This window comes from Tasmannia lanceolata, unplaced genomic scaffold (genome assembly GCF_043159265.1).
Source record: "Tasmannia lanceolata isolate RefF3 unplaced genomic scaffold, GAP_Taslan_0.1 ptg000013l, whole genome shotgun sequence".
In the NCBI taxonomy this organism is placed as follows: Eukaryota; Viridiplantae; Streptophyta; class Magnoliopsida; order Canellales; family Winteraceae; genus Tasmannia; species Tasmannia lanceolata.
This window is the reverse complement of record NW_027518690.1, coordinates 13,288,942-13,302,660: the sequence shown is the minus strand read 5'-3', so window position 1 is coordinate 13,302,660 and position 13,719 is coordinate 13,288,942. Positions and strand designations below refer to the sequence as shown.

Here is a 13,719-nt window from a genome sequence, read left to right as displayed (position 1 = left end):
TTTCGCGGATGGCCTGTTGCATGTGAGAGCAGCTACATAGGCTCACTTTTCAGCAGATTTTCTCTTCATTCACGAGGAGGCTGCTCTCACATGCAACAGGCCATCCGCGAAATGCCTTATGCGATGGATGCTAGCAAATCCCAAAAAATTATACAATCAAATAGTCGAAATATGAAAGAACCAAACATATATTTAAGTTATGGGTGATGATAAATTCTCACCCCCTGTAGGATGATCCGCACCCCTTTAACGTGAATTGACGTCAAAAAGCATTAGTCCGGCGCTTTTTGACACTTTTTTTACTTCAATTCATGTTACAATTCATGTTACAATGGTGCAGATCATCCTACAGGGGGTGTGAATTTATCATCTCTCTTAAGTTAATTCTTAGTACCTGAACAAGTGCCCACACCTCCTTTTTTTCATTCCGCATTTTCCTCCAGTAATAGCATCAATGGGTAGCTTGTAATCATTACGTGCAAAGGAACCCAAAATATATGTGAACTTGCTCACTTCTTTACTAACGTCCTGCCCAAGCTCATTGATCTCTATGCTAATCTATTGCACTCAAGGCACTCCCCCACACATCTTGTGCTCTCAAGAGTTCATTCTCTCAATTGGATTTGCTAGTGTACATCGTAGAAGGCATTTCCCAAATGGTCTGTTGCATGTGAGCGCAGCCACATCATGAATGGAGACAAAATCTGCTGAAAACTGAGCCTGTGTGGCTGCTCTCACATGCAACAGAACATCCATGAAATGCCTTATGCTATGGATGCTAGCAAATCCCTCTCAATAATATCAAGCTACCAAGAATTGCAGAGACAATTTCTAATAGCAATAACACAAACCATTTCAAAACAACCTTGGGTACTGCACCCAAGCCACCTAAGCGTGACATGACTGTCAAGTTGGCACTGCATCACATCCAACACACTTGGTTATGTGTGCCTTATTCAAGGACTTTTTCTCCAAGTCTAACCATGAAACATTTAACACACCTAACCTAGACATAGCCCTAGACTAATGACTAACTAATTTAACACTCCCTCTATTCTAGTGATATTAGGAAACCAAAATCAAAGGGAGGTCTCCTCACTTGCGCAGTGATGGGGGCCTAAAACGAGCCACCCATTCGCAAAGCGCCACATGGCAGGGGATAATAGAGTGATTATCTCCCTAAGGGATGTTCTAGAGCAAATTCTATCCTATCACAGATCGACACCTGTCTAAGGATAGAAGGGTAATTTAACACTCAGGCCCCAACTATAAATAGCTTTCAAAGGCTCAAAGGTAAGGGTTCAAATCCCGAAATTTACTATTCATAGCTTACTTTCCTTATCTATTGCAAATCATTGACTTAAGCATCGGAGTGCCTTCCCGGGGCAACCACTCCGGGTCGGTCATCTAACAGTTTGCTACCTCGCGCAGGTCCACATCAGCTCTTCCTAAGCCACCTCAGTTCTTCAATAGCCACATCGACAGATCTCCAATTTTTTACCGCAACACACACACAAAAATGTAAACCCTACAAGCTTGATAAACAAAAGTATACATAAATAAGCAAGTGCTATGGTTTTGCCAACATAAACAACCTCTAATTGAATTGATAGGAGATTCAGAGTGTGTTCTAACGGCTATATTATTATGATTTTAAGTACAAAAACTATAACAACTATTTCAAATCTTGCAATGAAAATAAAGAACATTCATAGCTGCTTAATGCTTAATACCAAACTTCAAATTAAGTTTTTTTTTTACAAAGCCTTTTACCTATTTTGGAGCTTCTTTAGGTCTCTTCCAACTTGTCAAAAGCCTTCACAAGGATGAAGTTCTTTGCATCGTCTGTTCCTGCCAAGTCATGAAAAATGAATACACCATACATGTAGAAACAATAAAACGTGCAAGGCTTCAGATATTGGCACTACTATTTTTTTATAATTGCATTAACTCACCTTGTTTTTTTTTCTTTTTTGACTACGAAAAGACAAGGCGAGTTAATGCAAGTATCGAAACATGGTAGCACCAATATCAGTAGACCAGAGTAAATTCATTAATGTGTGTGTATGAGTAAGCTTGATATTTGGATGGTGGGAATGATGCAAGCCATAGTTAAATTACAGCATCTGAGCAATCGTAACCATCGATACATTTTCCTACGAATAGCAGTTAAAACAAGAAAAAGGTAAAAAAAGAAGCCATAGTTAAATTACAGCATCTGAGCAATCGTAACCCTCAATTCATTTTCCTACAAATAGCAGTTAAAAGAAGAAAAAGGTTAAAAAAAAGGAATCAAAATGAAAAGCCCTTGTCCACTCCTCAATAGTCACCTTGTCTTTTCTTTTTTAACTAGGAAAATACAAGGTGAGTTAGTCCAAGCATCAAAACATGGTAGTGCCAATATTAATAACCAAAGTAATTTCATTAATGTGCGTGTATGAATAAGCTTTATATTTGGATGGTGGGAATGATGCAAGCCATCGTTAAATTACGACATCCGAGCAATCCTAACCGTCGGTCTATTTTCCTACAAATAGCAGTTAAAACAAGAAAAAGAACAAAGAAATCAAAACAAAAAGCTCTTATCCACTCTCAGTAAACACAATTTGGTGCTTAGATTTCCCTGATGAACAGTAAAATATTTTCACCTCGTCTTTTTCTTGTTTTGTTGGCTGGTGAGAGCTTTTTGGGAATTGCAATAGTTGACAACCGGTTAGAGGGTAACAGACGAGGTGAGTTCGCCCTGTTATCAAAGTATTGAAGTGTGGATATTAGTATTCAAAATGAAATCCAAAATTCAATAATATCAAGATGATGTCAATAATGCTTGAACGGAAAAGGAAATATGTCCTTGATGTCAAGTACTGTGCAAATAGTGAAGAAGGGTGTATTGCATTCACTGAATGTATTTTCTGTATTCACAAGTTACATATTCATAGATATACAATCCCTTGATTTGGGAAACCAAATAAAGAGAATTACATCCTAAATAAGTAGGAAACTATACAGGGCATGTGTTGCATGAGTGAAACATGCAATAAGCCATATAATGAATCTGTGAAATAAGCAACTAGATATATAGAGAATAAGTGCATAGCTGTGATTGCCGTTAACAACCTCCCGCAAACTCAAGATGCTTTTGAATGCATTTGAAGTTTGGAAATAAGAAATCTTAAGCGAGGGGATGAATGAGATTTGGTAAACAAATCGGCGACCTATTCTTCTGATGGTATGAAGGGCAAATCCCGAACAAAATGACAGTCAATTTCAATATGTTTGGTACGCTCATGGAAGACATCATTGTGAGCGATTTGAATAGCACTTTTGTTATCACAGAAGAGGGGAGTGGGATGAGAGAGAAGAACACCCATGTCACTGAGAAGCCAGCGTAAAATAATTTTTGTAGTAGAGTGAGCAAGTGCACGATATTCTGATTGGGCACTAGAGCGAGAAACAACTGTTTTTTTCTTACTTTTCCAAGAGATAAGAGAATCACCAAGAAATATACAGAACCTAGTTGTGGAGCGGCGATCAGCAACATTACCGCCCCAATCAGCATCAGAGTATGCTCGAAGAGTAAGCGGCGATTTTGAAGAGTAAAATAACCCTTGGAACAACGTCCCCTTAAGGTATCGTAGAATCCGAAGAACAGCGGCATAATGGACAGAGCGAGGTACGGCCATAAACTGACTGACAATGTGAACGGCATGACTGATATCAGGTCTGGTAATGGTGAGATAGTTGAGACTCCCGACCAGCTGGCGATACAAGGTAGGATTTGGAAGAAGGTTGCCATCAGAAGGTCTAAGCTTTACATTTAACTCAAGAGGGGTGATTTCAGAAGTCATTATTTCAAAGAAATTCAATAAATTGAGCAAGTGAGTACTGTAGAGCGAACCCGAATTGAAATGAGATGATTCACAACAAGTAGCCTTTAGATCTCCTTGGCACCGTGGGGGGACAGATAGGAAGCTTTTAATAAATCAAGAGGGCTGGAACGATGGATGTTGCCGGTTCTCACGGTGGGCAGATTTCGCAACAAGAGATGGATGTTGCAGGTTCTCACAGTGGGCAGATTTCGCAACAAGAGATGGATGTTGCCGGAGAGGAACTGATTACTGGAGAGGAACTGATTGCCAGAGAGAAGAACGGATTGCCGGAGAGAAGAACATATCGAGCCTTATGGCTTTGATACCATGTCAAGTACTGTGCAAATAGAGAAGAAGGGTATATTGCATTCACCGAATGTATTTTCTGTATTCACAAGTTACATATTCATAGATATACAATCCCTTGATTTGGGAAATCAAATAAAGAGAATTACATCCTAAATAAGTAAGAAACTATACAGGGCATGTGTTGCATGAGTGAAACATGCAATAAGCCATATAATGAATCTGTGAAATAGGCAACGAATCTGTGAAATAAGCAACTAGATATATAGAGAATAAGTGCATAGTTGTGGTTGCCGTTAACACTTGACATCAATGTAATTACTAGATATGCATATATTTTTGAAAAAAAAAAATTTTTTTTATCTTGATTTTCTTTTATTTTTTATTTTTATCAACTCTTATTTGTCGGCAATACCTAAAAGACCAAAAGAAAAAGGATTCAATTAGAGAAAAAGAAGTTAGAAAATTGGAAAATAACATGTGTAACTTATGATTGATCTATTCCCTCAATTGTTGCAAATACCAATCAATTGGTTTTTCAATGTTAATGTATAAAAGATAAATAACGCCTTTCTCCAACAGCTTAAGCTCTTGGAGAAGTTGGTAAGTTAACATGGTCTCAAAGCCAAAGGTCTCGAGTTCAAACTCTTAGATAGCAAAAATCAGCATGCGATGGTCAGCCAAAAGTGGGACCACATGTGCCAAGTGTTTACCCAGTGTGCCACACGTGCGGGGGGAGTGTTATGTATAAAAGATAAATAACGTCTTTCTCCAACAGCTTAAGCTTTTGGAGAAGTTGGTAAGTTAACATTCAATAGCGGAGAATAAGGAGAGTAAGGGTGCGAAATGATTTACAAAAGAGAAGGAGGAGATGGTATGACGGTAAGAAGATGTGTGTGTGTAGAGAGAGAGGAGAGAGAACTTCACTTTATAATACTTCAGTTTATAATCCCGTAAATATAGATAAATAAAAATTAATATTAGTCCAATAATAGAAGAACATATCATATAATGTTACTCTGATTGCAAAAAAGAAAAAAGGAGTAAGGGTTGACGAACCTGATAATATTGAAGACATTTTTTATACCCTTAGGCCGCCAATCTCGATGAGTGGGATATGGGCTATCTTGTCCCAATCCTCGCCTCTCCCTTTCTCGCATCGTTTCTCCAATTGGGGACATCCACTAATCGATAAGTAACGGAGTGAGGTGAGGCCTTCAATGCTTGCTGGCAAACAAGTCAAGGAGGGACAGTCCTCAACAAACAAGGAGATGGGTGTGCCTAGTGACTCTGGTAAAGTTTCCAATTGAGGACAAGTACAAATATACAAGTATTGAAGTGCATCTTGATTTTTCAATCCTTCACCCAAAAACTGTAGATTCTCACATGAACGAATAGTGAGAGTTGTAATAGAAGTCAAGCCTCTCACTTCATCTCCCAGCAAAGAAAACAGTTTATTGCAGCGTGTGATACGCAAAATTTTGAAGGGGACATTTTGTAATCCCGCTAGCAAAGCCTCAACCTCGTCACAGTTCTCGATATTTAATTCTTCCAAAGTAGTAAGGAAGTCTAGCTCCTTTGAAAGAGACTTTAGCTTTGGGAATTTGCTAATTTCCAATGACTTGAGAATGATGTGCTTACGCAGCAAATCTTTTGGTAGAGACTCCATATCTAGAAATCCACCAATGCCAAGATATAGGACTGAGGTGAAGTTTGACAATGAACTTAATGACACATTAGTTCCCACTAACCGTAAATATGTTAAAGACAATGGATCCAGTTGTGGTAAAGTCGTCAACTTAGAGCATTCGTTGATCCACAGGGAACTAAGGCAAGGGAATAGAAGCCTTCCTCCCCCTCCCACTTCTACACTCCATGCCTCCAAATTAGGCATAGATAAAAGATGGAGTATTTCCAACGAAGGGAATAATTGTTTTACAGATTCTTTGCCATAGGACTCGTTGATCATGTACTTCACATCATCCAATTCTTCCATGATGAGAACCTTGAGAAAGCGCAGTAGCCCAAGTGGTGGGAGATGCTTACATTTTCTGCATCTTACCAGTCGGATTTCGACCAAATTTGGGAGCAATGAATGATCCACCATCCAACTTGAAAATTTGAAGCCATTATAGTTAAAAATGCCGAACCTTCTTAGATTTGTGTGTGGTTGGAGTCCTTCAAGAATGTTGCCATCATTATCTAATGTATTATAAGCATCTACATCGTTGCTCCATGATAGGTACAAAAGGTGTAGGTTTGGTTTCCACTTCAAATTCGATTTGTTGGCATCCGTAGCATTCTTCACATTCTCAAGCTTCTCAATCTTCAGGTAACCTCGGAGGTTTAAATCTTTCAACTCTTCTATTCCACATCCACTCTCTTTGCTAACAACAAATATTTCCAAAGTTTGAAGATAATGTAGTCGTCCAATTCCAGCAGGCATCTTAGTCAATCGTACTGTTTCAAAAGGAACTAGGCGTCCAATCGAAGTTCTCCTACATGATGGTTGTGAGATTTTGATTTCAATATGTCTGAGACTAACCATCTTCCTCATGTCTTTGGGCAACTCCCGCAAGAATCTGCAATTTGATAGCTTTAATGTCTGCAAATTACATAGGCTAGAAATAGTTTCAGGGAATGTTTCAATATCAGTTTCAGAGAGGTCTAGATACCTAAGATGTCTCAGATAGCCTATTGAAAACGGCAACTTTTTAATGTTGGTCCATCTTAAGTCCAACACTCGCAAGAACTTAAAACTGAAGAAAATATTGTAAGGGACCACCTTCCTATAGATTGTTTGACCAAATAAAAGGGATGTGTGTAGTTTCTTTGCTTTTTGTAGAGCCTCCAAATCCATTAACGATACTTCTATCTCACAATCTAAAGATGAATGACGGATTATTTTAAGAATGTTATCTGTCTCTTTACCCTTCACCATAGAGTATTCAGTCCCCGCAATTGATTTTGCAAGATCACGTACAAGACCATGCATCTTACACTTTGTTATATTGCCAAAATCATCTCTCTCTTCATCTTGGAAGAATGACCTCCACATCAAATCATTGAAATATCGACTACCGATATCTTCCATCACTATTTGGCTTCCTGTGCACGGTTGAAGGAAGCCTTCCGCCATCCAAAGTTGGATTAATTTATGCTTCTCAATTTCATGATCCTTAGGGAATATGGCACAATACACAAAGCATTGCTTCAAATATGATGGTAGATGATCATAGCTTAATCTTAGTACTGAAAAAATTATTGTCTCATCTTCTGAAGATTTCCAAATATCACTTTCTTTGATGGACAACCACTCGTGTTCCTTGTATTTAAAGTGCATTAGGCTTCCAAGAGCCTTGGCAGCAAGGGGAACACCTCTACAGTTTTTCACAATCTCTTTCCCAATTGCAACCAAGTCTGTAGTCTCTTCTAATCTTCCCTCCCCGAACGCTCGTTCCTTGAATATCGTCCAACAGTGATCTTCTGATAATCCTTCCAGTTTGTGTGGTAAAACTGTACCCATGATCATGGCAACTTTTTCATTGCGAGTGGTTACTATTATTTTGCTTCCCTTTTCACCACAACTTAACAACGTTTTCAACTTGGCCCACTTTTCATGATCTTCATTCCACACATCATCTAAGACGAGTAAATATTTCTTCTTATCTAGCACCGTTCGAAGACGGGACTGCAATAGATCCATGCTTAAGTGGCTACTTTCTTCCTTCGTTGCAGATTGTAGAATTTGTCCTGCAATTCTTTTAACATCAAAGTAACGATCGGACACGCAGACCCACAGTCTTGTGTCAAAATAATTCTCATCACTCAAAGTATTGTAGACCAATTGAGCAAGTGTAGTCTTTCCAAGAGCCCCCATACCAACTATGCAAATGATGGAAACATCATCCTCTTCACTATTCTTGTCAGTTAAGAAGGCTTGTATCGTTGCATTATCACCTTCTCTTCCATAAACTTTTGACGCAGGTACAAACGAGTGGGTTTCTCTTTCGTTGTCTTCAAGTACCTCTCTCAAATTGAACTTAGGCATCTCTCCTGCAATGTCTTCTAATCTCTTCTTAATCTTCTTTATTTTACGTCCCATCCTAATTCGAAATATAACTGAACTTGAAGATAAAAGGTTGCGTACCTTGTTGGCCAAGCGATCTAGAAACCCCACACAATCTTGGATCTCGACTTGCCGCCGAAGAGCTTCTGTCGCAAACTCATCCAACATGTCATCTGCATCATAAGCCGCATCTTTAAGCATTCCCAGCCAATCTCTCAATGCCTTATCCTTTGATTGTCGATTCTCCGCATCTACAAGCACACCTTGAATTGTTCTTAATGTGCTCCGTAGGTTATCAAGCTCATCGTTAAAATTCCACAATAACCCAATCTCTTCTTTGGCAAGGGAGGCCAACTTTTCAAACAACATTGGCAAAAAACCAGACAGCACTGCATCTCCCATAATTTCTTCCTAAAGGGAAGAAAAATCCTAACAAACAACAAGAGATGATGGTGTTGAATGTGAGAAGGATTCACAGTATCCTTTCACTTGAAACTAGAGAGAAAAGGTCAGCACATTTTCTTGATTTCTTTCTAGGAAACTTCCTAGTCTAAATAAATTGTAATCTATCTAATAAATTGGGTCAGTAGGGGAAGGATTAAGATAGATTAAGACACTTCCTTTATTGACCCAATTTAATAAACCCTAGTCAAACACTCATGACCCAATTTATTTGGATTTTTATTTACATCAATATTAAATATCTTACAAAGTCTAATGATGAGAACATCAGTACACCACTAATGTATCAGTACACCACTAATGTATGTAAATTTAATTAAATGGGATATGCTAGGCAATTTCACATAATACTATTTCACGGCTGACTTTTGCAAGAGAGAATGGCAACCTCTCATGAATCAAATGAATAGGACAAAATATGCTACATGGTGGCCGTTCTCTCCTGCAAAAGTGAGCCGCGAAATGCCTTTCCACAAAATCACCTAGCAAATCCCTAATTAAATAATTTAAATATCTTTTAAAAATAACTTTCTCCATAGCAACAAAGGATGCATCACGTTGTCCCCACCCCCTTTGGAAGAAGGACTATTCCCTACGGATGCGAGCAATAGCCCGTAAACCACACCATCGGGTAAGCCCGGGTGGGATTCGATCACTCGTCTCCGGGGAGCAAACCTGTGACTTATGCCAAACAGCAACATGCATAGCAAATATAGTATGACTAAATTTTCTAAGGTAAAAATAGATAATGAAGCTTAGTAAGGTATTTATTATCTATATAGTAGCTAGGGCTGCAACTCGAGCCGGGTTTTACTCGACCCGAAAATAGCCTGGGTTGGGTTCAGGTTTCATGTGTTTCGGGTCGAGCCGGGTTGAGCATTCAAAAGCCCGCATGAATCTCGGGTCGAGCCGGGTTTGAAGGGGCCCGACCCGACCGAGTTACATAAGTTATAGTATGTACATTTTTTTCTATTGTTAGTTAAAAGTTAAAAGTGAAAACCCACGCACCCACAGTTATTGTATGTGAGTGTAATTTATGCTTCTATGAGTTGAGTTGATTCGAGTGTTTGATTCAGCATTGGTTGATTGTGATTACAACATTGTTTGATTGCAGCATTGTTTGATTCAAGTGTAATGTGAGTGTAATTACATCATTGTTTGATTCAAGTGTAATGTGAGTGTAATTTCTACTTCTATGAGTTGAGTTGCCTTGCCAAACAAGAATTTTCATTAAAAAATTGCGTCAACGTGAAAAAACCCAACCCGACCTGAGATTTATCATGGGTAGGGCCGGGTTTGGGAATCGTGGGTTTTCCGGAAAAAAAACCCGACCCGACCCGACCCGAGATATTTCTCGGGTAGGGTTGGGTTCTCCAAAACCCGACCCGCCCGACCCGAGTTGCAGCCCTAATAGTAGCTATGGAGAAATTCACATTTGCAAGGTATTTAACTCTTAAAAGAATAGGGCGGTGATAAATCAACCCCCTTAAATGGTGAATCGACCCTCACTAAAGGCTTTACGTTAAAGCTAGTTAGGAAACCTTTTTTTTTTTTTTACTTTAAATGACTAAAATACCTTCTAAAAGCAAATCTGCCAAATCTTACCTTGTTAGGGCCTAGCGAATTCGAACCTCTTTCACCTGAAACTAGAGAGAAAAGGTCAGCACATTTTCTTGATTTCTTTCTAGGAAACTTCCTAGTCTAAATAAATTGTAATCTATCTTAAATAAATTGGGTCAGTAGGGGAAGGATTAAGATAGATTAAAACACTTCTAGTCAAACACTCATGACCCAATTTATTTGGATTTTTATTTACATCAATATTAAATATCTTACAGAGTCTAATGATGAGAACATCAGTACACCACTAATGTATGTAAATTTAATTAAATGGGATATGCTAGGCAATTTCACATAATACTATTTCACGGCTGACTTTTGCAAGAGAGAATGGCAACCTCACATGAATCAAATGAATAGGACAAAATATGCTACAAGGTGGCCGTTCTCTCCTGCAAAAGTGAGCCGCGAATGCCTTTCCACAAAATCACCTAGCAAATCCCTAATTAAATAAGTTAAATATCTTTTAAAAATAATTTTCTCCATAGCAACAAAGGATGCATCACGTTGTCCCCACCCCCTTTAGAAGAAGGACTATTCCCTACGGATGCAAGCAATAGCCCGTAAACCACGCCATCGGGTGAGCCCGGGTGGGATTCGATCACTCGTCGTCTCCGGGGGGTAAACCCGTGACTTATGCCGAACAGCATCGCGCATAGCAAATATACTACGAGTAAATTTTCTAAGGTAAAAATAGATAATGAAGCTTAGTAAGGTATTTATTATCTATATAGTAGCTATGGAGAAATTCACATTTGCAAGGTATTTAACTCTTAAAAGAATAGGGCGGTGATAAATCAACCCCCATAAAGGCTTTACGTTAAAGCTAGTTAGGAAACCCTTTTTTTTCAAAAAAACTTTAAATGACTAAAATACCCTCTAAAATCAAATCTGCCAAATCTTACCTTGTTAGACCGGAATGTGGGCCCAGCAAATTCGTAACTACTTTGCCATCGTCGACTCGTTTCCTATTTGCCTTTTATTGCCTTTTATTAAAGAAGTAACAGTCTTCAAGGAAAATATTATATGATAGATGCTATTTTCACCCCTGCAGTACCCATGCGCCCCCTTTTAACTTGACGTCAAATTACGTTAAAAGGGGGCGCATGCGTACTGCAGGGTGTGAAAATTTCATAGCCATATTTTATTCTTGCCCCCTTTTTAAGTGGGGACAGCCACCTCCAATGTAAAAGAGTAGTCATAAATACACTAGAAGGGGTTGTCCCAAGAAAAAAATGGGGCAAATATATCACTTCCCGTCTTAAAAATTCCATTTCCGGGACAACCAATGACCCATTCCAGAAAAAAAATATAGGGATTTGCTAGGCAATTTCTCCGCGGCTAACTTTCATTATTTCTTTATATCTTTTGATTGCATCGGCACAGACTTAATTAAATTGAATGGAAACAACATAAGGAAAGAGTAAGAGCGCAACTTGTAAGCAACTCTTTATTTATTGTAAAAGATTTAAGATAGATTGAGACACTTTATATGCCAATTTAATAAACCTGAGTCAAACACCCATGACCCAATATATTTGGATTTGTGAGGAACTCTTAGGGGCCGTTTGGATACACGGATTTTAGAATCTAGGTTTTAGTTTGAAAACAGTGTAAAAGAGGGTTCATGATCAAGCTGTTGTATGTTGTCGTGACGGCGTTTCTTAGATTTTAAGAAATCCAGGTTTTAGAAATCTCTCCCCCATACTGAGATTTCTAAAACCTGAAAACATGGGACGATCGCCTGCTCTCTTGCTGTCGGAAAGAAGGGCAAGAAATCAAAAAACGACGGCTGGTCTCGTTCTTCTCTCGTCTCCCATCTACAATTTTGAGGAAATCCAAGATTCTATAATTTGTGCATCCAAACGGCCCCTTAAATTATCGTGAAAGATTGAGATAGATTGAGATAATTGAGACACTTCCTATACTGAACCAATTTAATAAGCCCAAGTCAAACACCTATGAGCCAATATATTTGGATTTTTATTTATATCAATATTAAAAATCTTTGAAAAGTTCAATGATGAGGACACCATTACACAACTAATGTATGTAAATTTAATTAAAGGGAAATGTTATCAGCACTACTGTATTTTGATGAGGGCACTCCTCACTTTAGTAAAAGTACGGTATGGCCCTCACCATAGGATGATCCAAACCGTCCATTAGATGGGCCACGGCCTAAATAGATTGTGCCTCAAAAATCATTTCGATAAGTTAATCCTAACCCTCCGATCTGAATGTTAGAGGGTTGATCCTAACCCTCTATAGATCGGAGGGTTAAGGTCAACCTATGGAAATAATTTTTCGGGCACAACCTATTTAGTCTGTGGCCCATCTAATGGACCGTTTGGATCATCTTATGGTGCGGGCCATACCGTACTTTTAATAAAGTGAGGAGTGCCCTCATCAAAATACAGTAGTGCTTCCCTAATTAAATAGGTGCTGAATATCTTATGAGTGTAATTTTCTCTATGGCACAAAAATATAGCACCCAACCGCGCACAAACACTATACATACCAAATATAGTATGACTAAATTTTATATGGTAAAAATAGATCAAAAATTTATTATGTATGGTATTTTAGTAGCTATAAACAAACTACATGTAGTAATCTATGATATGAACTAAATGTGTTTCTTTCCTTGGTCATTCTTTTTTTTTTCCATGGAAATTTTTTTCCGAAACTTTTTTCGTGAAAATTTTCTATTGAATTTCTGCGGTGGATTAATTTTTCACATCTCATGCCTTGCATGGGTGGGGCCCATCATTTCACACCCATGCACAGCATGGTTAGGGCCGATCATTTTACAGCTCATTTTTTATTTTATTGGGCCCTGCATTTTATATGATGGTATGGGGCCCACCATGTCCACCCATCATGCATGTGGTGGAGGCCACCATTTTACACCTGAGGGGGAGCCCACCATCTCCACCCACGTCCAAGCATAGGGATAGGGCCCATCATTTTACTCCATGATCTGATGAGGTGGGTTCCACCAACACCATTCAAGCCCAAAGAAGGGCCCACCATTTTAAATCTAGTTATGATGGGGTGGTTATATGAAATATTTTGATATGACGGGCCCACTGTTTTGCTCCTTATGCTTTGATGGGGTATATACTATATAGGGCCCACTATTTTACGCAGAATGGGCCAAGAATGTTTGTTATGTATATAATAATATAAGGAAAGAGTTTTGATAATATAGGCCCTCTAAAATGAGAAGCCCTCTCTCATTCATCTAAAGGGAGACGAGGGAGAGAAGATTTTGTTGGGATGGCAAGGGACTGTGGTTTATCTTTATCATCTCCACTTCTTTTGGAAGATTTTTCCTGTGAAAATCTGCCTTTCCATATTTTATGTGAGCTGCTCCATGTTTTATCTATT

General features: G+C 38.7%; 1 protein-coding gene across 1 annotated transcript; it reads right to left on the bottom strand.

Annotated features, from left to right (window-relative positions):
• Positions 1-1,707: 1,707 nt before the first annotated feature.
• LOC143890980 (putative disease resistance protein RGA4) lies at positions 1,708-8,684 on the bottom strand. The gene is made up of 3 exons (XM_077395644.1): positions 5,235-8,684; positions 2,649-2,743; positions 1,708-1,851 (listed from the first exon to the last, which is right to left on the bottom strand). The coding sequence occupies exon 1, from the start codon at positions 8,644-8,646 to the stop codon at positions 5,257-5,259; it is 3,390 nt and encodes a 1,129-aa protein (XP_077251759.1). The 5' UTR covers positions 8,647-8,684; the 3' UTR covers positions 1,708-1,851; positions 2,649-2,743; positions 5,235-5,256.
• Between the last annotated feature and the right edge of the window lie 5,035 nt (positions 8,685-13,719).

Coding starts and splice junctions, on each gene's coding strand:
- LOC143890980 (XM_077395644.1), bottom strand. CDS start 8,646: ATGGGAGATGCAGTGCTGTCTGGTTTTTTGCCAATGTTGTTTGAAAAG.